Genomic DNA, 23,987 nt, shown 5'->3' on the forward strand with positions numbered 1-23,987 from the left:
CCACCTTCATCACATCAAAAGCCATTTCAGACACTAGGAGCACTGGCTCCACTTTCCAAGGACGCTATTTATTGGTCATATATATATATATATTTATATATATGCATGTGTGCGTGTGGGTAAGTCTGCTAGAGAGCAGCAAAAATAAGAACAAAAAAACCCCCTCTCCTCTCCTGTAGAAAAGATCCACATCACAAGGCAATTGCCTCAATCCTCCAGCTGAGCTTTGTGATGAACTCCCGTTGGCTGTAGCAGCTTCTGCTCCCTCCAACACAGCAAAGCGTCAAAGGGAAGGAGAATGCCAGGTCCAGGTTGGGCCAGACTGAAGAGCTTTGGCTAAAAGCTATCTAGAAAGAGCAAAGTCAATGGTGGGGAGGGAAGAGATGCCGTCCGTATCTGACACAGGGATAGGAAACAGGTCCAGCTGCATAACACAATCACACGTCTGCCTTCTTTACACAGCAGAGCCAACTTACAGATGCCACCCAGAGGAAGACCCAGCTTCCCCTTCCAAACACGCAGCACCTCGCTCAGTAGTGAAACACAAGACACAGACACATCTGGCAGTCCAGATACCATGAGCCACCTTGCGAGGTGGGGAAGGCCAGCTTCCTGCTGGGGAAAATGGGGGCAAAGGACTTTTTTGCTTCAAGGTCGAGGAAGGAGGGAGAGCCTACAGTAGTCTAGTGCACGAGTCTCCTACTATGCAGTTAATCATGAGTGCAGGACCTCTCGCCAGCTGCTCACAGAGGGAGGGGGCACACGTGGCAGCTGCACCAGCCCCTTTCCTATTAGATGTACAGGGAAGAGTGGAAGGAGTGCACGGTGCTGTTGCTTCGCTCCCCACAAGTATCAGCAAATACGTGGTGAGACGCAGAGCGAATTCCGCAGAGGGCAGGGCTCCAGATTGGCTTCTCACTTGACGAGCGCTTGGTTGCACTGCCCGCAGACAAAGACGGTCTCTCGCTGGGCATCAGGGGCTGCGGTAGAAAGCACTGGTCAGAGACTCGGCCAAGGACTGTGCAGCTTTCCACCCACAGAACCCAACAAGCGTTTCATTAGCCCTCAGACACGCACCCCCCAAGAGAGAGAAAGCCTCTGTCCTCTGCTACCTCCCCACTGTAGCATTAATTAGAAACAGTGAGAATTACACCCAGCGATTCCCCCAGAAGGGAAACAGCAAGTGCACAAAGGAGGAGGAGTCGCCGCCTCCCAAGCTGCCTGCCAGAAAGGCCATCTCTCGCTCTCCCATTCCTCACTCACCTGTAGCCCCCATGTAGCTCTTGGGAACTTTGAAGGAACAGCACCTGGAGCAGAAACTGTTCCCACAGTTGCTGCAGCTCCGCTGGAGGGAAGGAAAGAGAGACAAACACAGCTATAGGAACAAGGTCCCAGGAAGCCATTCCTTCAAATGCAAGGATTCAAGAAGGTCAGTCACTGCTGACCAGAGGTCAGGCTTGAGATCCACAAAGCAGGGGAGCAGGAAATGGGAAAGGAGTAGTTGGGGGCATGCTGGGCAAGAGACTCACCCTCTTCTTTAACACAGAGAAAGTGGCTGAACAGCTTGCACAGTTCCCTGCGGAAAATCAGAGAAGAAACATGTAACAGTCAAACCTGGTGCCTCTTCTCCCACCAAATTGCATAGAAATATTGCCCTGCCCCCAACGTCTGCCCACAGTCCTTTCCTACTAAAAGCCCCAACATAACCTACTGCCCCACTAGGCAGTCCAGGAGGCTCATCCAGGTGGGACCACGTGCCAAGAGGGCATCCCACTGAGGGCTGTCTTCAGGACCCTTGATCCGAGGAGATTTGAAATGGGTCTGCACACTGCGCCTCCCAGGTGATGTCAATCCTCCACTCCACAAAGTTGTGCCAAGAGCAGAGATGGCCGTAACCCATATAAAGGTGGAATTTGGCATCATCAGGATGAGATTCCAGTGTGGCATAAGGGATCAAGTGCTAGACTTGGAATAGGAACAAAGACTTGGGCCTGATACAAATAACCACTCAACTCCACTAAGCAGGCTTGCTCATACCTCTCTCTCAGGGCAGAATGACATGTTACACTGGCAAGTAGGAACTCACAAGCCCAGTTTCCGGAGGTAATGAAAAAAAGGGAGTTAAGGGGCTTTTTGTAAAAATGTTAGTACTTAACCCCACCCCACCCACACCTTGCCTGTAAAATGATTCATCTGCAACAATATTTCACCATCAGAAGCGACCTCAGCACACATATTTTTAAAGCACCAAGAACAATGGCATGTTTCTGGCATCTAACATCAGGCAGGCCTCCTCTGTGGCAGCAACTGGGTCAGTCTTCCCATTCTGCCAATCTTCTCCACCCCCCTTACACAACCTGGTGCCCCCCCCCCCGATGTTTTGGATTACAGCCCCATTAGCCCAAACCAACAAGACCATGCTGGTTGGAGCTGCAGGCTAAAGCATCTGAAGGGCACCAGGTTCCTCACCAGGTTGAGGAAAGCTCATCTACACAGTTCCCGCTTCAGTCCCAACAAGACAACATGTCCCGCGGCACCATCCACTCTTGCCACTTCCACACACCCTCCCAAATCCTGTACCAAGATTGTTGGTTGGGTAGCGCTTCCGCAGCCGCTCCGTCAGCCGTGACACCCTGCTGCGAATCACCTCGTTCTTGCTTATCATGAAGGGGTTGTCAGGAAGGCCCATGTCGAATTCCGCTGAGCAGTGGGAGACATCGTCATCCTCCTGGGCAGGTGGAGAGGGAAGCTTGTCAAGGAGCGGCTGGTTCACACAGTGCCTACTCTGGGGCAGGAGGACAAGGGCGTACTGGGGGGCACCGCCCACTGACAAAGCGCTGAAGACAAGGAAAGGCTGGGCTAACCATGGGCAACACACAAAATGCCAAGCTGGTGGAAGGGTTGCAGCCAGGTTTTCCAGCTTGGGAAGGTGGGCACAATCAGGGCAAAGAACACAGCAAAGACATCAGCTCTGCATGAGCAACTGAAGTGAGTTTTGGCTCAAAGGCAGGGTGGCCCAGCTCCCGCACTCACCATTACTAGCAGCTGGGTCTCCTGCTCCCGCAGCAAAGAGAAAAGACAAGAGATGATGTCCAGAAGAGCCCAGCCCAAGCTAGCCTTCACCGTTTATGGTGTACCCATTTCCAGAAAAGTGCACTGTCTCAAGTCCCCTATTTCTCTCTCTTCCCCATACCAACATGTTCACTGCATCACAGACATGGACTCTGATGGGCTGCCATTCATGGCCCTTCAGTGACAGGATGAAGGGTGTCCCCTTAAACTTGCTGGCCTAGCAGCATCACCTGACTCCACCACAGCACAGATCAGTCCAAGCCCTAGGCGGCTCTCTCAGGGCACATACCTCAATAGCATCCTTGAACTCATCATCAGGCTCTGCCTCCTCTGCTTCCTCCACACTGCCAGGGGTCAGATCCTATGGGGAAAGCAAACGACGTTACAACTGGAGGCAGCAATGCTTCTGAATGAAAGTTGCTGGAAACCACAGGAGGGGCAGGTGCTCTTCTGCTCAAATCCTGCTTGCTGGCTTCCCACAGTCATCTGGTTGGCCACTGTGAGAACAGGATGCCGGACTAGATGGGCCATTGGCTGTTCTGATGTTACAAGACTAAGGAAGCAACGCCCACCAGTCCTTGTAACAGTGGTAAATGAATCCAAGAGGGGTGCTACACAGATGGTCCCATCCCATTCCAGCTACCCCAATGCAAGAGTAACATGGAAGCTACAAGGATGCATTTCCCCTCCTGCCTAGACACAGTTGTTTATTACTATGGTAGTTTGTAATACACAAGACCCCAAACAATGCTGGTATGCAGATTCTGAAATGCCTTAATGGCCAGCACAAAAGGAAAACACAGGAACAAGCAGTGAAGACTGCCTGAAGAGCTGTGTGAAGGGAGAGAAGGGCATCGCCCTTTTAAATTTTCGTGTAAACTTAGCTAAGTTGTTAAAAAAAAGAGAGACAGGGACACACTGAAAACATTACTATACTTTTAAGCACCAACTGGAGAACATTAAGCCAGGCACAATTTTTGAGGCTCCACATTTCAACAGTAGGTTCCAGGTGCACCTCCCTATAACCAGCTGCAACTAAAAAGTTTGGGAACTCTGAAAAGTAGCAAGAAGGGGACAGAACAAGGATGGCAGCTGCCCTAAAGAGACGTACCTGTGTAGGCAAAACTGAGGCCCTGCTTTTCCAGGGCCAAGATTGGGAACAGGGTCTGGGAGGTTTTCATCCACAATGCATAGCTTTACCCCTTTCAAAATTTCTCTGCCACTCCCATCGGGACCTTACTTTGCACACTATGGCCTGGGTCCTCCAAGTGTTGTTGGACGACATCACTGACCAGGCCAGCTGAAGCTGGTGGGGATTGGAGTCCAACAATATATGGAGGCCCGCAGTTTCCATCATTCCATATCCTACAGAAGACTGGGAGGGGTGGCGGAGAGATACATGGAACCACAACCAACAGAACCTGGGACACATTTCCTAGGACTGTAGATCTGGAATCAACTACGAAGCCACCAGCTAATAAGACTGTTAGGCAGGCCAGGATGAACTATGACCTAAGGCATTTCCAAAAGATAAAACAACACTCTCTGGGCACTTTGGATGAGCATATCAATTCTCATTCTACTTGGAAGTGGGCAACACAGACCCGTCTATTCTTCTACCATACCTTACCTCAGTACTAGTGGGCGTAGGCGTCCGGTCCGGCAGGGATCCAGACCCGACTTCTCCAGCATCCAGCTCCACTGGCTCTGGAGTCCTAGCAACGGGCTTGAGGCCCAAACGCTGCTCTACAGCAGACTTCAGCTCCAGCAACACTAGGGAGGGAGAGGAAAAGGGTAACGGTTGGACATCCATTAGAAGCTCAGGAAAGCCTTGCAGTAAACAGCACAGGCTTTCAGGACTGGAGGAACAGCATGGCATTCAAGACTATCTCCAACCCAGACACCCAAGAAGTAGATACTGGCACACCAGCAACCAATGTCCAATGTAGCTAATGGTATTTAAAACACTAGTAGGCCTACCTGAATACCCCACAGTTCTCTAGCACTAATCTCACTCCCAGACAGAACTGTCTATAACCCCATAGCTCCTCAGTAGACAGGGGAAAAGGCTGTCTACCACCACAGTAAATATTCTCCACCACAGATTTTCAGCACAAAATTCAGGAGATTGGAGTGTTCCCTGAACCCACCCACCCCAATCTCCCCACCCAGATTTACTTACAGTGGTACCTCAGGTTAATTACTTAATTCGTTCCGGAGGTCCGTTCTTAACCTGAAACTGTTCTTAACCTGAAGCACCACTTTAGCTAATGGGGCCTCCTGCTGCTGCCATGCCGCCGGAGCATGATTTCTGTTCTCATCCTGAAGCAAAGTTCTTAACCCGAGGTACTATTTCTGGGTTAGCGGAGTCTGTAACCTGAAGTGTATGTAACCCAAGGTACCACTGTATTTGTGTTGTTTGGGGGGGTGTTGCAACCGTTTGCTGATATTCGCAGCCCCTTGGCCACTCCTCCAGCGTCCTCACAAAACCTATTCAAAGTGAGGCCACTCTGGGTGCCTTCACTCTGGGTGGGAACTGTGAAAAGAGCTGTGCTCTGAATAGGTTCATGCCTGTTTTCACTCTTCCCTGCCACCATCCCACACAAACAAAATTCCAGAAGGAGATGCATTCAGAGGGCAAATGTTCACCACACACACCCAAACTGTTTTTCAGCAAAGGACTGTCTCCTTTGTGATAACCCCCAGTTTTCTGCAACAGGCAGTTTATCCTTAGCATCCCAAGATGTGCTTCCCCACTGGGACACCTCTAAATGGAAAAATCTTCCACTACTAAGCTGTGCCCAAGGGACAGAGTGACTACTCAGGTCTCTTGAATGCTAAACAGCTTGTTTATGGGACTGGGGCAGCACAGAAGAGATGCATTTTTTCCTCTCTCATCAAAATTTGCTAGCAGCTTCACACTGTTGCCCTAATTTGGAATAAGATAGGGCTGCAGCAGGGGTGCACAGATCTACAGCAAAGAAAGCCTTGACCCTGGGCACCCTGTCTCCAGTCAGCTGCTGCAGCTTACTTCCCCAAGGTTCCCATGGAACAGAATGGTACAGGAGAGAAGAGCAATATCTTACCTTGATAAAATGCCACGTTACCCAAGAAAAGGGCATTATTGAGCAGCACAAAGACCCAACATAAGGGCAGCAGGTAGAGAGCACAAACGGAAGCCATCAGCATCCCATAAAACCTGGGCAAAAAAAAGGAGCAGAAGGGACACGACACACCTGGGCATCAGGGTAACAGCCAGGTGCCTTGAGAGCACCTCAAGCCTGTCCAGCCCCCCATTGTTCTTGGATATGGAACAGAGAGCATCTAAGGGGAGCCTGAGAGCCTTGTTCCTGCCTCTCTCCACCTGTCCTAGGGCGGCTCTAACAGGCTTCATAAGAACTGCTGCTGCTGCCCAGAAAGGACTGGGGTATTTTGGGGAAAGTTTTGTCTGGAGTTTTTACTATTATTGATATGAATTTTTTGTTTCCTTATTTTTATGTGGAAATTGTTCAGTTTGGTTATGTAGTTTTTGATGTGTTTTATTTTTATGACTACTTTGCTATGTTTGCAATATGTAAATCTTTTCATATTGTAAGCCGCCTTGAGCATTGTTTTAACTGTGGAAAGGCGGCATACAAATAAAATGATGGTGATGATGATGACATCACCTCCCTTTCCCTACCTTTCAAGCGAATAACCTCCCCTTGATCCAGAGAAACATGTTCAGCCAGATAGCTTCCCAATGAACACAAGCCACGATATATATGGGCATGGACACCTGCCCAATATGAGGGGGAAGGCAGGGACCCCGGGACCCCGTAAAGTGACCCAGAAAACAAGCCTGCAAACCTCCCAAAGCAGCAAAGCAGCAATGTCCCAGTGACAGGAGTGAGCTGGCAGTAAATAACACCGAACAAGTTGGAGTTAACTCTTTATTAGCAAAAGCAGGATCTGCCTAATGAGCAATGCAACTCATCTCCGGCAGGTCTTGCCCCCATGAAGAAGTTGCTAAGACTGAAGGTCCCCATCTGCTCACAGCTGCCTTGGTTCCCTCCTCTCCAGGGTTTTCCCCACGCAATCTGAGACTGCACCAGCACAAAACTAACTTCTCCTCCACTCTTTTCATACCTCTTTCTGGGAAACCAGGGGGGAGGGGAGCTGTCGCAGCAGGAGAGGGAGACACCCTGCCACCTTCCCCAGCCAGACTCTCTCTGCCTCTTGGCTTCCCTCCTCTCCTGCTTCAGCTTCTGTCCCTGATTCTGGATGTCTGTCTGTCACAGACTCTCCCAGCTCACTAAGCCTTGTTACCTGTTCAGCTTCTGACACCTCCTCCTCCCTCTGACCACTCATCAACATCATTATCATCCCACCACCAATCCCAGGGCTCTGAGCCTTCTTTTCTTGCAGGTTCCCCAGCTGGTTCCTCCCACCATTCCTCTGCATCCAACCTGCCCATGACACCTAGTTCCCATAAAGTATTCCTAAGGCAACACTCACTGTGAAGAAAGAGAAGGGTTCTCCCAGTAGATGACACGATAGACAGCCTCACATCTGCCACACAGCCGGCTCAAGAGGGCCTCTAATTGGATTAAGCTGGAAAAGGAGATCACAGCAGAGTTAAACATGTTCCTCAGGCCCCTCTGCTCACAACCTCGTAGCCGCTGCATCAACCTATGCCCAAGCTGCTTCACAAATGGAGAAAAGTGATCCCCAGCCCCTCATTCAGTTCAAGAGAAGGGTTGGAGTGCAAAAGAAGATTCCCTCATCCACATAGGACATAGTTAAGATGAGCCCTGCATAGGATGAACCTCCTATGCCAGCTAGCTCCAGGCAGGCAAGTTGGATACAGTAAGCACCTGTGTAAGTTAACCTGTCTTGTTAGAGGGATAAAAGCCATTATGATTTGGAGTCCAGCACTCTTGTCTGTGGAGTATAGGAGACCCTGGGTTCACATCCACTGATGAGGCAATCTTGGGCATCTCTTTCCTATAGCTACAAATCTGAATAATGACAACTAACTTCAGAGTTGCCACAAAACAAGCACTGCAATCCTAACCACGGCTTGCCTGGACCCTATATATTAAAGTGGCATGTAGTAACATGGCACCTCCGCTCTTAACTTTTAGATGAAAGAATGCAGACTCCCATAAAGAAAGAGATTTGAGTTCACTGGCTACAACTCAGCGAGTCATATGACGGATGGGTTGGCTATCAGGCTCCAATGCCTTGTGCAAAGTGCTGACGAAGTGCCTACTGGCATGGTCAGCTTTGGGTGGAGAAGTAATGGGAAAAAGGAGAACTTGCCCTTGGATTCTCCCTATCTAAGTTGCAGGTCTCAAAAACTGAGCCGCTTTCTGAATTCACAGCACTCTGATAAAGTGTTATGTCCTGATAAAACATCGATCAGAGCAGTTAACCGTCAGTCCTTGGCATAGGAAAATTCTAATGTCTTCTAAAATTTGACTTGCAAATCCTTGTCTGTACAGACACACTGAAGTAAAACAATATGTTAATAAAAAAAACCTATTTTAAAAAAATAATAATAATCAAAATCCATTATTTCTTAAACAAAAGGATGCACCAGTAGTGTGTCTTCCTCATAAGTAGGTAATAAATGTAGTGAATCTGAAGTAACGGTTGCATTTAGTTGTGAATCAATATGTTTTAATAGCTCTATCGAGCAGCAAAAACACCCATTTCTTGGGGAAAATAACTGTACAAATGGAAAAGTTGATTAAAATCAATGATTTAAAAATGAGGCTTCTTGCCTGGTGATTGAAATCGATCCACTGTCCTGGAAGGAGGATGCATACTTTGCGGCATGGGCAGGAGAGTCATGTAAATGCTTAGTAACTCTTCCTCCTAGAGCCACACTCCCAACTAGCAAGGGTGTGCAATGCCCCCAAAGGGTGAACGGCAGTAGTGCAGTAAAGCACCTTGGAAGGTAGCTAATCTAGAGGAGGAGTCAGCACTGCTCTCCCAGAGTTTCTTAAAAGTGGGGTCACCACCATCTTCCACACACGCAACATTACTGTGCAATTATATTCCCCCCAGTCATGACACAATTCTTGCCCCACAGCAATGATGAAATGGTTAGCACCTGCAATAGCATATGGACTATCCTGAAATATAGTCCCAACCTTCCCCCTCAACCACTAAGATTTGACACAAATGCCTGTGTTGCTGGCCAACTGCGTAATGCATTTGTTAGAATGCTGTGGGCAGTATCCGTGATAGGGTCCATTTGGGAAGACACTGTCTGCCCACCCCCAAAAAAGCCTCCATGACACACACTGGCCTGTGCTAGTGCCTGTGCAGCTGTTTACTTAAACATTAAAAGATCAACTCTGTGCAGTTGTGCACAGCTCTTCAAGTGCACAAGTGCATGGTTGAAGAAGAAGCAGAAGAAGAAATGGATTATTGTGCCCTACTGGGCACAGCTTCAGAGCTATGTAGTTGTGCACCTGAAATATCCTTGTGTTAAAAAACACACACAAATGATTGGGAGAAATAAAAACTCAAAAGGAAAAATCAGCTGGTCAAAAATAAATGAAAAAGACATTGTAAGTGAAGAGGCTGAAATCATAGAAGACAAAAGAAGGGGAATGGTGGAATACCACACAAATTGTGACACAGAAGGGTCACTAAATTAGTTCTGCAGGCTAAATTGCTCCCATTATTCAGGGTAACAATTGCACATTACTTATCTACAATGGAAATATCCACACAAAATACAGAAAAATGGTTACAAAAATCAAACAAGAGAAAAACACAATGACGAGGTGGAAATCTCGATCTTGCAACGGGTTGACTATTAAGCCCAGTGGATTCAGAACGACTGCAATATTCACCATCAGGGAAAAAATGTGTAGTGTGAACAAGAAGCCCAAGAAGCATCCTTCCAATTACATACTTCAAAGGGACCCACCTACGGGTCAACGCATTTTCTCCATCCTTCCCTAAGAGCACTTACAAGCCCTTCACTTCAGCCACAGCCTCATGTCGTGCAAGCTGAACTTTCCTCACATCCTCACGCCGCACACTGTGGTACCTACGACGTGCCAGCTCTTCTTCACTCAGACGGATGCGGCATGTCTCCTGCAGGTAGCCCAGCAAGGCTGGCACCGAGACCAGCAGGACGCAAAGCCCATACCACGCAGCTGGAATGAAAGGTGGAATAGATGCAGAGATCATTTTACCACCCCACTGTTTGGCCAGTCACAACACACCTGTACCGCTATCACCTATTAGCTCAGTGGTAGAGCGTTTGCTTTGAACAGAGAAGGTCCCAGTTTCAATCCCTGGTATCTCCAGGTAGGATGGGGAATGTCTTCTTTCTCAACACCTGGAAAACTGCTGCCAGTCACTGTCAACAATAATGAGCTTGACATACCAATGGTCTGACTTGATGTAAGGCAGCTTCCTATGTACTACCCCATAAACCACCTGAAAGGAGGCCCATCTGCCTGCCAGTCACTCCATTTCCTTACTGCCTCCCACAATTGGTACTGCTAGCCCTCATAATCTGCCCCCAATAACATATTTCATTCCCCACAGGATCAATCCCCAAGGCTCACATCATACCTGAAAGGAGGCCTATTGGGTCCCCAGCACAAAGGTCCAACATTTCTCACCTTCACTAAGAGTCAGCAGCAGAAAGTTGAGGCCCAGGCAAGTAAGGAGGGAGCAGAGAGGCATCTGCCAGCTGTGAAACATACATGATCAAGCATTTATTGACACGCCAAAAGGATATTTAGCTGTACAAATGAGGTATGAACATGAGAATGGTGGAGATGGAAAGGGCAAGCCTAAGTTTAAGTCTCGGGTCATGGAGTACATTAACTTGCCTTGAGCACAGAAAAACGGTATACAAATAAGAAATCAAATTAGATTGAATGAAGTCAAAAGCAAGGTAAGGGTAGGGTATTTTTTAAAATGGGGAAATGTTGTAATCAGTCACAGACACTAGCCAAGTCACAAATGCAGCAGCATATCTTGTTTAAGCCCAACTGCACACCGCGTTTCCCATGCTGAATGCTTGGTGTCTTTTAGAAAAGGGGAATTAAGTATTTGGCCAGGACTCTTCGTCTTCTCTCTTTTTTCTCCCACTTGCAAAAGTGAGACTCCCAAAGAGCCTGTGCTTTTCTGCCCTCCAACATGGCAGGAGACAACAACAAAAATTTCTCTAGCTCCAGCACAACCATCACCCACAAGGTGCAACTAAGTAGTTGGCCACCAACCTGAGGAGGAACCACACCCCTTCCGCAATATCCTGCAGTGGTTCCAAGTACAGCTCCAGTCGCTTGTAGGATACTACTAGATTGAAGAGATCCAAGGAAGGGGGCTTGGGTGGCAAAGGAGAAACTGGTTGGGAATCGGAAGCCGTGGGGCTGTCCAGTCCATTCCCTGTGGTCGCTCCACCCTCACGCTCTGGAACCTGCATACTGTAGATGTGAAGGTTGAGAGGAACACAAAAAAGAACAATAAAAATAGTCAACTCTTCCCCACCCCTAGTGTGAAGGAAACAACAGAGATGACCTTTGGGAAGGGAAGGGCCCACATCCCCCCATGCAAAGGAACTGCATTCACTATGACTGGGCAAGTCATGAGAAACAGAGATACCTACAACAGGTGTCACTTTTGCCCCACTGAGGCCCCAGAACCTGCATGATAGGGAGAGCCAACACACAAATTGTCCCAAGAGCTGCAGAGCCATGGGGAAGCTCCTCAAAAGCATCTCCTCCTTTTGCAAACAACAACAACTGCAGCCACCTGGGAGTCAGGGTGGGGAAACATCTCCTGTAACCCTGTGCCATATATACCAAAAGGCATGCAGACAGTCTGTGCTAATTAATCTGGCCTAATAATTTATTTTATACACCCACAATTGCAAGCACATATTAAAATATATATCCATAAACATGCATCAAAGGCACAGAGAGAATCCATTCTTGTAATCCTCTTTAGCTAATCTAGCAGGATAGGTCCAGGGTGACAAGGGACAAGCAGCCCACATTAAGTGATACTCAAAATACAGCATCCAAGAATGTGGGGTGCATCTGCGACACGAGAGGAACACGTTCAGGTGGAGAGAGGAATGACCAGATCATATTCTGCAACTTATTTGATATTGGCAATGTCACTACCTGGGTCACTCCGGGTGAATCAAAAGGGGCAAAACAGGACAGCATGGGATGTTCCTGCCTGCTAGCTCAGTACTTGGGAGGCAGGCAAAATGTCTTCCTCCAGACAAGGAGGTTAAAATGACCAGCCTCTTCTCTCTTCCCCCGAGGGGCTCCTGCGCCATGGCAGGCAGAAATCCAGCAGGTGAAGCGCTCTCTATCAGATCCTCCCAGCGCCGGGTAAGCTTCATCTGCTGCACTTCCGCACATCGCGGCACAGCAGCCCCTTCCCGGAAAATAAAAGAAAAACTGGAATTCAGCCCTTGACGAGCTGCACCCCGGAGGCTCCGGCGGAACCAGCGCTCCGCTTGCGGGGCAGCCACAGAGCTCCGCCGGAGGAGGAGGAGGCGCCGCCGGCTCGTCCCACCTACCTCTACACAAGCGGCCCACAAGCCCTACGGCCCCAAATAGGGCGAAAGGGCGGAGCCTCCCCTTCCACGTCCAACCTCGACCTCACCCGTCTCGCCAACACCGCCGCGGCCGCCGACACTTCCTGGGCAGAAGGACCCGGCTGTGCCTCAGCTCCGCTGCGCAGCGCACGCTTCGGAGAAGCGGCGACCTGACCCGCCCACCTGAGGCAGCCGGCCAATCAGAAGCGCGGGAAGCGGCCGCCGCCGCGCGTGTCCTCTGCTGGAAAAGCTGCAGCTCCTATTGGGCAAGAGCCTCCCACCGCCAGCCTATGGGAGCCTTCGTACTTCTTATTCGCCGCGGGCCGCTTTTTATAAGCTCAGTGATTCGTCCCTTCCCCGTCTCTGAACCGCTTCTTCCGCCAGTCGTTCTGCCCACACTGATTGGCACTGACTTTCTAGGATTTGAGGCAGGGAGCTTTGCCCAGCCCTACCTTGAGATGCCAGGGACTGAACCTGTCTTTCTGCATGCATCCACTGAGCTACGGCCCTTCTGTAATTTGACCTGCCTTGGATGCTATGCACTTTGACCTGGGTGTGCGGGTCAATTGCTGTTCCACCTCAGACAGCAAAATGTCTTGGGCTAACCTGAAACTTCCCAGAGGAACTCGCTGAAGTCCAGAAACTAGCACTAACCAGCCCTGAAGTCTCAAAAGAGCTTCAGTAGCTCATAATATTCACTGAAGGTTATGGTATCCCAGGGAGCCTATGGCATGGCTTTGTACATGCTCCTGGGAGATGGTGCAGTGACAGGGTGTGATTTTTGTGATCAGGCTTGTGGGGCACAAAGCAGGCTTCAGTGGTCCAAGACATGGCCGTAGACAGGATTTATGTTAGGGAGGGAAGGCTTTATGTTAGGGGAGGCAGAACCTCAGTTAAGTATTTTTATTGATTTATTTGATTTAGGGGGGCAGCTGTCCCGCCCCAGCTACACTCATGGTCCAAGGGGAGATTCCAGGAGGGAGGAACTGCAAATTCAAATATGAAGCTAAAAGCAAAGATCTGCACCAGCAAAAGAATGGAAATGGATTAAACACTTGTAAAATTGGGTAGCCTCAAGCCAGCTATTAAGGACCTGCAGGAGCAGTACCATACACCAAAAAGAAACCTGATTAATTCTCTGCATAAAGCTGCTGCTAAAATACTTTGACAATACATCCCATCCATTCTTTTTTATCAAGTGAAATAAGTGGCTACCTTGAATAAAAACTAATGCAACATATGTATGGAGTCCTATGAAATTTCATTCAGGCAAATTCTTCAGGCTGGTTATTACTCTTTATCTTCTAATTTTATATGTACACAAATTCTATAAAGTTGCATATTTTTATTCTTTTTTGTTTTGTTATTTTTTTGTCATTTTTGTGATTGTTTGAAACTCTAATAAATATTATTTTTAAAAAAATAAAATAAAGTTGCATATAATGGTCCCATTCATACATTATGCTTTAAGTGCAAAACGGGGACAAAAGGAACTCAAATTAATGCTCATTCTCAACTGCAATTTCACTCAAAACCCACAAGGTGGCTGTCCAGATCCGATAACTGATCTCTGCTAAGATGACAACAACAGGAATAGGCAGCTGCTCGCACCTCAGTGGGATTCTGCTTCTGCAAAAATAACCTATGTACAGTGGTACCTCAGGTTAAGTACTTAATTTGTTCCGGAGGTCCATACTTAACCTGAAACTGTTCTTAACCTGAAGCACCACTTTAGCTAATGGGGCCTCCAGCTGCTGCTGCGCCGCCGGAGCACGATTTCTGTTCTCATCCTGAAGCAAAGTTCTTAACCTGAAGCACTATTTCTGGGTTAGCAGAGTCTGTAACCTGAAGGGTATGTAACCTGAGGTACCACTGTACAACTCTGAGCTGAGAGCATCTGAAACTACCTAAGAATACACTGCCTCCCTCAAGTTATTTCTTTACAATGCGCTCTCTCGCTCTCTCTCTCTCTCTCTCTCTCTCTCTCTCTCTCTCACACACACACACACACACACACACTAATGCCAGTCTGCTACTGCTTTTTCCCCACAGTGCTTTTTCCCCACAGTGCTTTTTCCCCACAGTGCTTTTTGGTTTTGTATTCACTGTGCGCATTTATCCAACATGGCTCTACTATTAAACTAGAGGCAGACATTTATGAGCATGCGTTACTGCATGATTACACTGCACAAGTACAGAAATGGCTTTGACTGTAGAATTTAGCATCTTGAGGAGCACAATGGCCATTGTAAAAAGGACATTTTAGACTTGAAGTTCACAAAGTAGGCTTGAAAACAAGTCTGGTAAAATCTCAGAAGGATTTCCAGTGGTTTGGGGTGGGGCTTCTCAGGCTTCCTTCTGCAACTAGAAGAGAAGCAAAATATGCCTGCACCACAAATTTAAACAGGAACTCCTGTTCTTTGAGGGAACTGGTTCTAAGCACTTCACATTTGCAGTATGAATATGTTTTGTCACAGTTGAACTAAAGTGCTGTGTGGCTGAGGAATGTTATTGATCTGAAGCAAACTTGTTGCTTTGTGTGGAAAATGTTCTTGCTGTCTAGCAACAGGAACCGATCAGCACAGGCACAAGTTTTGAAGTGCTTGGAAAAGGAGTTGGATCTGGGCTTTAGCCAGTTGGCACTTCCCATAGGTAGGTAGGTAGGTGGCAGCTCTTGGAAGAACAAGCTTGGTGTATAATGGGTGTCGGAATCAGGGATTGGATTGCCAGATTACCTTGTAACATAGCCAGTTTTCAGTAGCAGTGGGTGTGTTTACCATCAGAAGAGCATCACACTAATGCTGCCAGGTTTGGTAGATTAGTTAGTTTAACTTATAAAAATGCAGTAATCAGTTAAAATGTGCCCCTGATTAATTGGGTAGCAATTTTTTAAATGAAAGAAATAAACTCATTGTGGTTATTTGTACTAATGTTACATATAATACCAGGGGTGGCATGCACTATCTTAGAAGACACAATAAAACGTAAAACTAAACAATAAAAACCATTTTAACAAGTTAACAAGAGACAAAAGTTAACCTTTGTTGAAAGGTGTATTATTAATTGCCTGCATAGGCCTGGCAGAATAATAAAAAATTCAGCATGCATTTAAAAGTTGGCACTTAAAAGTTGAGATACTTCATCCAGGGTTTGAACTTACACATGAGAAACCCATGTTGTTTGGGAGTTGGGCTATGGTTCCCAAACAGAACACCATGAGTCCTGGCTTCTCCTCCTCCAACTATGCTATCCACAGTGTTCTGATGATTCTCTAGGTGGGAGCAATTTGCTGTCTGTGAGACTGAAATCCCTTTTCCTGGGGCGCCTGTGGGTTCTCAATGCATGCTTCCTACTGAATTGACCAGGGAACTGGCTGACTGTTGGGATCGGAATGTCAGCCTTTCCATGTCTGGGCCTGTCTGTTTGCCTAGCAAAAGACGGGTTACTGTGAGTAGGATGCAAACTGCTCTCAGGGGGGGGGGAGTCTGAAGCTTGTGGCTTTATGTATTCGACTCTACACTCCTCTTCATTGTGCTACGGTACCTGATGAGGTAGCAGCGACCTAGTGCTATCTCTATGGACGACTAAGGTGTTGTATAAGTAGTGGGAGTGTACAATGATTAGGGCAATGCCACGAAATTGTTCTGCCATTGCATTGACATGTGTTGATTGGTGCCTTCCATGTGTGAGTAATGTGAGACGTTGATGTACAATAACCTCAGTTGCTGTTGCTGTGCTACCTTTGGTTTCTGTTTTGTGTTACTCTTTGTGTTACTGTTTTGTTTTCTGCTTTGCTACTGGGAGTATAGAGGATTGTGGATACAACCTTAGTAGCTGCCAATTGAGTGATTTCTTTAATAAGGCTGTTATCCTGACTGCAACCTCTTGTTCCAGTATTCACAGAATTTTATTCAGAGAATGACTTTGACTCCAGAAACCTGATCTCTAAGGCTCTCTAAAGCAAAAACAATTGTAGACACCGCTCCAAAAATTGATCCAATAAACAGCCAACACCTTTCCTGCCTTATGCTCCTTCACCTCTCAGTGTTTCCCTCTATCTACCCCAAAAAGGGATGCAATGACCTCTTGAGTATCAAACAGCTGAGGGAGATACAGTGCCCTGTATTTAGGACTACTCATTCTCTGTCTGTTTTGACTCATAGGCTGCCCTGCTTCTCTATTCTCAAATCCAAAAATTCCCCATTCTTCTTTAAACTGGCTGGCAGGTCATCAGCAGAGTCATTATGGGTCTGTGGATTCCTGGAAGGGCCAGGATTCAGACCTCATATTGGCTCATAACCAGCTCGTGCTTGTTTTGAGATGATGAGGGGTCTTACATCATGGACTTCTGCCACTGCAGCAGCATAGGCAGGTGTGACTCAGAGAACTCCCTATATAGAGAGCACCTTTTGCCAGACATGATGGTTGACTGTGAAGTGGATAGATAATCCAAACCAGGGCTGCTGTTCCATTATCTGCTTGTCCAGTCTCATATCCCAATATAGCAACTGGAGTATGGAACCAAATAATGCCTCAATGTGGCTCCAGTAAGCTGTTCCTCTCTGTGACGGACAGCAGAGCCAGACCAGAGTCTGGTGATGCAGTCCCTCGGAAATTCCACCAGAGTGCTGGAGCCTCTGCTGATTGACTACAAAGTCAGCTAGCCACAGAGGGGAGAGGAGCAGCACTTTGGAGGGAGAATAAAAGGAGCAGTTTCTGAGGGAGAGAGTTAGACAGGGCTTGATTTGAGATGAGAGATAAGGCTTGATTTGAGTTGAGAGATAGGGTTCAGATTGAGTGGGAGATAGGGAGTGAGATAGGGATTCCAAACTTCCGCCTACTTAAAATAAATCATTTCAAGAGTAATGAATGCCCTGCATTTGTAGGAAACCACATACTTTATCAACCCTCTAGATCAAGGCTGGAGAATCTGTGGCTGTTGCTGAACTACCAAGCTATCAACCCTGACCATCAGCCATACTTTGGCTGGCACTGATGGGACACAAGTCCAACAACATCTGTCCACACATCCCTGCTTTAGATACATAGAATAACCTTCCATGTTCATGACTGGCTAGCAGCCAGGGCCCTGGTAGTGTACCTATAACTTACATATTATGTGACCATTTCATATTCAAAAGGTCCCTGACGTCATCTTGATAGATGACGATAGCACAGCATCAGTGGAATAATTGCCCTTTGCTTGCTTAAAATGGAGTAACAGAGATAAGAAAATCAATATCTCTGAGTAAATTAGTAGCAAGAGAGTTGTGAAATACACTGCAGCACATCTCCAGGTTCTCTGACGGCTTTCTTAAAACACACACACACACACATAGCTGGGTTGGTGACAATGAAATTAGTATCTTGTGGTGCCTGGAACACACAGTCAAAGGGCAGGGCATGTGATAGGTGTAAGGTTGAGTGAGCAAGGATCAGCAGTGAGAAGTAAAAAGGGTCTGGCCCAGGAGAAAAACCTACAACCTTCAAATCCAGAGAGAGAGAATAGGAAAAGGGGGAAGATACAGGGGATCTTTTCTATTCTGATGCTGCAGGGAGCCATAAAATAGGTGATGGATATCACAGTTATGCTTTGTTTATGAATGTCCCTATGGTATTCATTAGCCACTTTTGTCAGATTGAATGCTGAGCTAGATAAAGCATTGGTCTCACTATTTTGGAGAAAAATACACACCATAAATTTAAGTTTGTGTAATTAAAGGGACCTGGCACAACAAATTCACTTTAAAAAAACAAAACTTCTTTGGCTGGGAAAGCAACAGGAAAATGCATTAAAAAGTGTGAGATGATGACTGATGAGAAGACATATAGGGTGTTATTTAAGTTTTACTCAGAGTAGACCCAATAAAAATAATGAACATGGAAAAGTAGGTCCATTAATTCCAATGGGTCTACTCCGCATAAAACTTCATTGAATACCACACATAATTTCCATGCAACCAAAACAGATAGGATGCTCATTGTCGTGACCTCCCTACAAACAAATTTGGAAATGTATAACCTCTGTGTAATCTCTGTGCAAGCAAATAAATGTTCAGTAAATACCCTTGGCAAAGTACAATAATGAAGATGAAAACAGCTGGGGAGCAAGGTTTTTATTACATGTAGAAGAGAAGGAAGAAAGTCAGGAATGTTCAGAGTTTGGAATCAAATGGTTTTTTGGAAACTCCAGCGGTCCACTCTGAGATATGATTTCTTAAGCATGGTTGAAGTGGGCTTCCTCATTTGGTGTTGCTGGAATAGGGTCCATTTATCACAGGGAAAAGAGGCTCCAACAAGAATGATCCTATTCCTACCATTTGAAAAAAGGTAGGGATATATAGGCACATTAGATGTAGCATCTTAGCAAAAGATAGCTGTGGTAGCTGCTCTGGGAGTTTAGCACAATTAGACAAACAGTAGAAGTCAAAGGGGTGCAGGGGTCTCTTATCCAAGGCACTTCTATATTTCAGAGACAGAAATCCAGTGGTGGTGAAATCCAATGTGTGACAATCCGTGAGCATGATGAAACCTTCAGTTTACATGGTAGCAACTGGGGGTTGATCCTAGTTCCAAGGTTTGTATGGTTAGTGCTGTCACATTCTTATATTTCATGTAAAGTCATGAGACATGCGGGAGTAGTACCCGACAGCACTGGATCCTGTTTCCCTGCTAAGCATGGGAAATTCGGGCACTCTGCACCCTGACCCTGTTAGAAGTCTTCCATGTGATGTAACTGTTTCTCTTCACAGTTGCCATAGGAATATTTTCCTCCCCTTTTCTGGCCCAGAGCCAGCTTTTGCAGTAATTACATTTCCTCCACGGTCGACCATTCAGCTGCAGTGCCTGTCTGCAAATTTTTACCCTGGGGTTCTCTTTCAATTCTTTCTCCCATCCAGGGTAGGATTTATCTTGATGTTTCATGCAGAATAAAATATGCCTCCTTCTCTGGAATATGATGGGAGCAGGAGGATACAGACCCTGCCATAAAAGGGGCTAAGAACAGTCTGGAATCTGGTAGCTCTCTCTCACACACACACTATTAGTCTTCTTCAGCAGGAACCTGAATTTGGGTATCTTTAGGAAGTCTTTGCAGATCACAGAACTATGGTAATATCCAAGTACTTGCCTCCTAAAGATACCAAATATCAAGGTTTGGCCCCAAACTTATATAGAGCCACACTGGGTAGATTCACATCTATGATCCACCTGGATTCCAATCCTGGCCTCAGATGATGACCAATTTCTGTGAGAGGGCCCTGCTCTCTGGCCTCTTTTGTTCCATCACTACATAACCTGTTGCAGAACTCCTATTATTTATGACCAGTTGGTTTGCGGGGTGGCTTGCTCAAATATGAGGCAATGGCTCAAGAAGATTTCAAGGAACTGAAGCATTAATTAATTCAGGAAGTTACAAGAGTGACATTTATGGGCACAGTGTGTGTAATTTGAGCTAGGGATTGCTAGGCCTCAGAAATGGACTCATGAGCTCAGCTCTGGATCCCATTGTTGGTGTCAGTATTTAGCTTACATATCTAATAATAAGAACAAAGAAACTTCATCTGAGCAAAAGCAAAGAGAATGTGCCTCTTGCTTTAATCAGCAAAGCCAATGCCCCACATTTAGGAAATACAGGTTAGGGAGTGCAAATATCCAAAAGACATGAGCCTCAACACATCCATTTTTAAAAAGTAAAAACTGGTTACTGGAGTTATGCTATGCTATAAATGTCACAATGTCCACATCAGGGTCATATCTAAAATAAAAAGTTACTAAGAACCATCATTTATAAATATCTGATTAAAAACAGAATGCTATGGAGGAAGAAAAGAATGCAATGGAAGCTTTTGGGGGTGGTTTCTAAGCTTATGCTTATATAACTTCTGAAATGGGATAATATTAATAATATACCAACAGAGCACCCTAAAGGGTGGATATTCAGTATTACTAAACATTAATTAAATGTGAGAGGATGAGATCTTATGTATATGGCATAAAAACATACGGACAAACACTACAAACTAAATTAAATCTGCTCCTATAAGGATTATGAATAACACTGAATGATCAAGGGCTTCCAGGGCACCTTATGTCAACCACATATTCTGGAATCATAGACCAGGCCATACCTTTCTAGACCCACAGAGACCCACCTGCCAAGGGAAGGAAGAAAAGAAACGGGGAAACCCACAATCTGGCTCCCACGTTTAATCTGAAGGATACACCATTTCTAGCTTCTGGGTCATGAAAGCATGCATCCATCCATTGATGAAGGGTATAGAGCATCCATCAGTACCATGGACATAGGGGATTACTCCCCCTCTCCCAATAAAGTCTATTGAAGTTTTTTCTCTCCATCAGGAAGGCAACGATGAATCTGGAACAAGGAGCAGTCTGTGGGGACTGTATGTGTACAAGGCTTGTCCGTCTGGTTGAAGAAGGGTCTGTCCATCCCTGCCCATCAGCCTACCTTCTTGCATCTCTCAGATATCCTTGTGCCCCTGGAAATGTCGTACCAGGCAGTAGAGTCCTGAAATTAGGTAAAAGAAGGCAGTGATACCTGCAAAGACGGCAGCAGTCAGGTAGGCTTTGTAACTGCAGGGCCATATGTAGTCTGGCAGGTTGCAGTAGCTGAAACTCTGTGCCTTCTGGCTCAGGATGCCTGCAGCAGCTGCAGAAAGAATAACCCCAAGCAACAGATCGTGCATTAGGTTCGTCATAAGCCAGCGGGTTCCCAGCACCGGCACCAGAGACCAGCGGCCCAGCAGGCTGAGCCCAAAGAGCGCCAAGGTGAGCAACCACAGCAGGACCGCCGCAAAGACCGCAAAGTAGGTGGCTCCTTCATACTTGTGCGCTGCTAAAGTCACCCAGCAGACAGCCCCCGTCAGCAGCTGGGCAATGCGCAGCACTCCCAGCAGACTTCTCAAGAAGGGCCTGTTCAGACTCAGAGTCTCTCTCGACTGCGGGCAAGGCGGTGGAGGGGAGGACGGAGGTGGTGGAAGAGCCATGCTGCAAGACTGTGGCCTCCAGGCACTTCTGTCCCGTCCAGTTCTGCCTTCTGGAGCCCAGCAAACTTCACCCCCCTCTCAGGCACTTCCTCTGTCTGCAGCTGCCAAACATCTGCAGCTCAATGGACTTTCCTGTGCAGGGGCCTCTCAGCTTCCCGGCTCTGTCCCTCCCTGTTCCCCCCTTGCCCCTCCTCTTCTCTGGGTGGTTCTCTTTCTCCATCCTTCTGCTAACTCCTCACTCCTCTCTCCTTCACGCCCCTGCAGTCCCAAGCCGAGAGCTCTCAAAACACCCAGTAAAGCTGGCTGATTTAGCATCACAGTTTCCTCAGCTACACACTATGTACTGCTTCAGCCAACAGTTCTTCCTAAGCAGAAAGGTTGCCTCAGCATGTGGGCCCTGCAGGCACAGAGTTTTGCCTCTCCCTTGCAGGAGATGGGTTTGGGCACATTGGCTGCATAGGCATCATGCATTTAAAGCACACCATACATTTAAAGCACATTTCCTTTCCCCCACAATAAGGTGATTGGGAACTATAGTTTGCCCCTCACAGAGCTACAATTCTCAAGATCTTTACTTCCCATTCTCAGCCACAGTTCCCAGGATTCAGAAGGGGGTAAAGTGCTTGAAGTGTATGGCACGTACACAGCCTCAAAACTCTGCATTGTATTGACCCTCCTGGTAGCCCAGGTCCTGGCCAGCACCACTAGATGGTGCAAACAAACTCCAGCCTGCTCTCATCTTGGATGTCAGAACTCAGGTCAATTTTCTTTCTATGTTCTAAAGAGGCAGAGGAGACCAGGAAAAAACCAGTGGTATTTCTTTCCACACTCCTGATTTAATTTGTGAATATAAAAATAAAAAACTTAGGAGGCTTTAAATGGATAAGTTGTTTCCTTATCTGGAAACAACTTACAGGCCTGTGCCTGTAAACTTCACTCTTTGTCTTTAGAGACCTGGCTTTATTTTAAAACTGCTGTGAGCTGCCCAGAGGACAGGATGAATAGGTGACCAAGATATGTCGTACATGAATGAATCAGTAAGTCAAGACCTCTCCTAAACAGGTTCAAACCAGCTTGTCCTCTAGAAGGGTTGAATGTTCCAAAAGGAAGGTTGTCAACTCGCATACAAAGGATCCATTCTTTAAATCACTCTAATTTTGATCTTAGTGGGTCTCTTGACTTTCATTAAGATGCTGCAGGCAATGATTTCTGTGTGACGTGCAGGATTTTAAGTTTCACGGCACCACTTCTCACATGGTATTCTCCAGAAAAAAGTTTACATTGCACTTAGTTATTTGTTTTTTAAAAATTCATTTAAGTATGTCTTTTTCCACTATTGCACATTTGGAAGCTCTTGCTTGTGCTGACGCATTCTTCAGCTTGGAACTGCAGCAAGATACACACTTGTGCAATTTTCCCATGTGACATTGTATCCTGAGTGGATGCGACTGTCCCTGGAAAGGGGTGCAGAGGTCCAAATGAAAACAGGGCATCCCTTTAACCCTGATCCCTTTTTTCTCTATGATAAGTTTGCAAAATTACATCTCAGTGTGCGTCTTCTTGGGGATCAAAGGGCAAGTCAAATCCCATGGCATCTTTCTACATATTTCCCAGAGAACACGGCGGCAAAAATTCATGCCTGAGGGTTCTGGCTTCCTGGCACGCAGCAGGAGCTGGCTGTGGAGCCCGCGCCTTCCCTCCACGTCGACCCTTAGCACGTGTCTGGCTGCGACTACTTTGCGTGGCTCAGTAGAGCGGAATAGGCACGTTGAAGGGCGTAGCCGGGGGGGGGGCAGGGAGGAGCAGCTCTCCCCCCCCCCATCAATAAAAATACCTAACTAACTTAGGTTCTACCCACCCGCACCCCCCAACAAAAATCCTGGCTACGCCCATGGGCACGCTCCAAACCCTTTCTCGCCTGCTGCCTTGCCAGACAGGCCCGTAATTGCCCAGACAGGCAAAGGCGAGCAGGTTGCCGAAGTGGTCTGAGAAGCCAGACGTTACGGGGTCAGGCTAGCGATCCTTTCCAGCAGCAATTCCTATTTTTCAGGTTGCTGTCAGGGAGGCCGATCGTGCTTCGCTCCCCTGCGGACCTCCACTCCCTGCCCTGCCAGAACCAGATACTCCGTCCTGACCCTTTATTTGCAAAGAGAGAATTCGGCGCGAGCCACTGAAGGAAAACAAGCAGAAAATAAAGTGGGGCTGGGGAGAGGAGAGGATAAAGATTAAGCCTACACGCCGGTGACATGGCACGATCGGGTTTCTCAGAGGGCCAATTAACTCTTTGCTGGAATTAGGTTCAGCCTAAGGAAAGGCAGACGCCTCTGTGCCTGTGG

The 23,987-nt window shown here is 47.0% G+C and overlaps 2 protein-coding genes across 8 annotated transcripts; both read right to left on the bottom strand.

Annotated features, from left to right (window-relative positions):
- Positions 1-47: 47 nt before the first annotated feature.
- On the bottom strand, positions 48-12,824 carry ZFYVE27 (zinc finger FYVE-type containing 27). Of its 7 annotated transcripts, none has more exons than XM_083615259.1 (13): positions 12,712-12,824; positions 11,313-11,516; positions 10,707-10,777; positions 10,046-10,232; positions 7,570-7,665; positions 6,159-6,271; positions 4,703-4,845; positions 3,362-3,433; positions 3,034-3,054; positions 2,581-2,728; positions 1,530-1,576; positions 1,264-1,345; positions 48-980 (listed from the first exon to the last, which is right to left on the bottom strand). In XM_083615259.1, exons 2-13 carry the CDS (start codon positions 11,513-11,515, stop codon positions 916-918), a joined length of 1,248 nt encoding a protein of 415 aa, XP_083471385.1. In that variant the 5' UTR covers position 11,516; positions 12,712-12,824; the 3' UTR covers positions 48-915. The 7 variants fall into 7 exon arrangements, with proteins under 7 accessions (XP_083471385.1, XP_083471383.1, XP_083471384.1 ...); XM_083615257.1 differs by having other exon boundaries at positions 12,626-12,823; XM_083615258.1 differs by lacking the exon at positions 12,712-12,824 and adding an exon at positions 12,219-12,594.
- A 5,920-nt stretch (positions 12,825-18,744) lies between these two features.
- Positions 18,745-23,353, bottom strand: MARVELD1 (MARVEL domain containing 1). The gene has a single exon (XM_083615301.1). It carries the CDS (start codon positions 21,649-21,651, stop codon positions 21,127-21,129), a length of 525 nt encoding a protein of 174 aa, XP_083471427.1. The 5' UTR covers positions 21,652-23,353; the 3' UTR covers positions 18,745-21,126.
- Positions 23,354-23,987: the final 634 nt, after the last annotated feature.

The sequence above is a fragment of the Podarcis filfolensis genome (genome assembly GCF_964270895.1).
Source record: "Podarcis filfolensis genome assembly, chromosome: 5".
NCBI classification, from domain to species: domain Eukaryota; kingdom Metazoa; phylum Chordata; class Lepidosauria; order Squamata; family Lacertidae; genus Podarcis; species Podarcis filfolensis.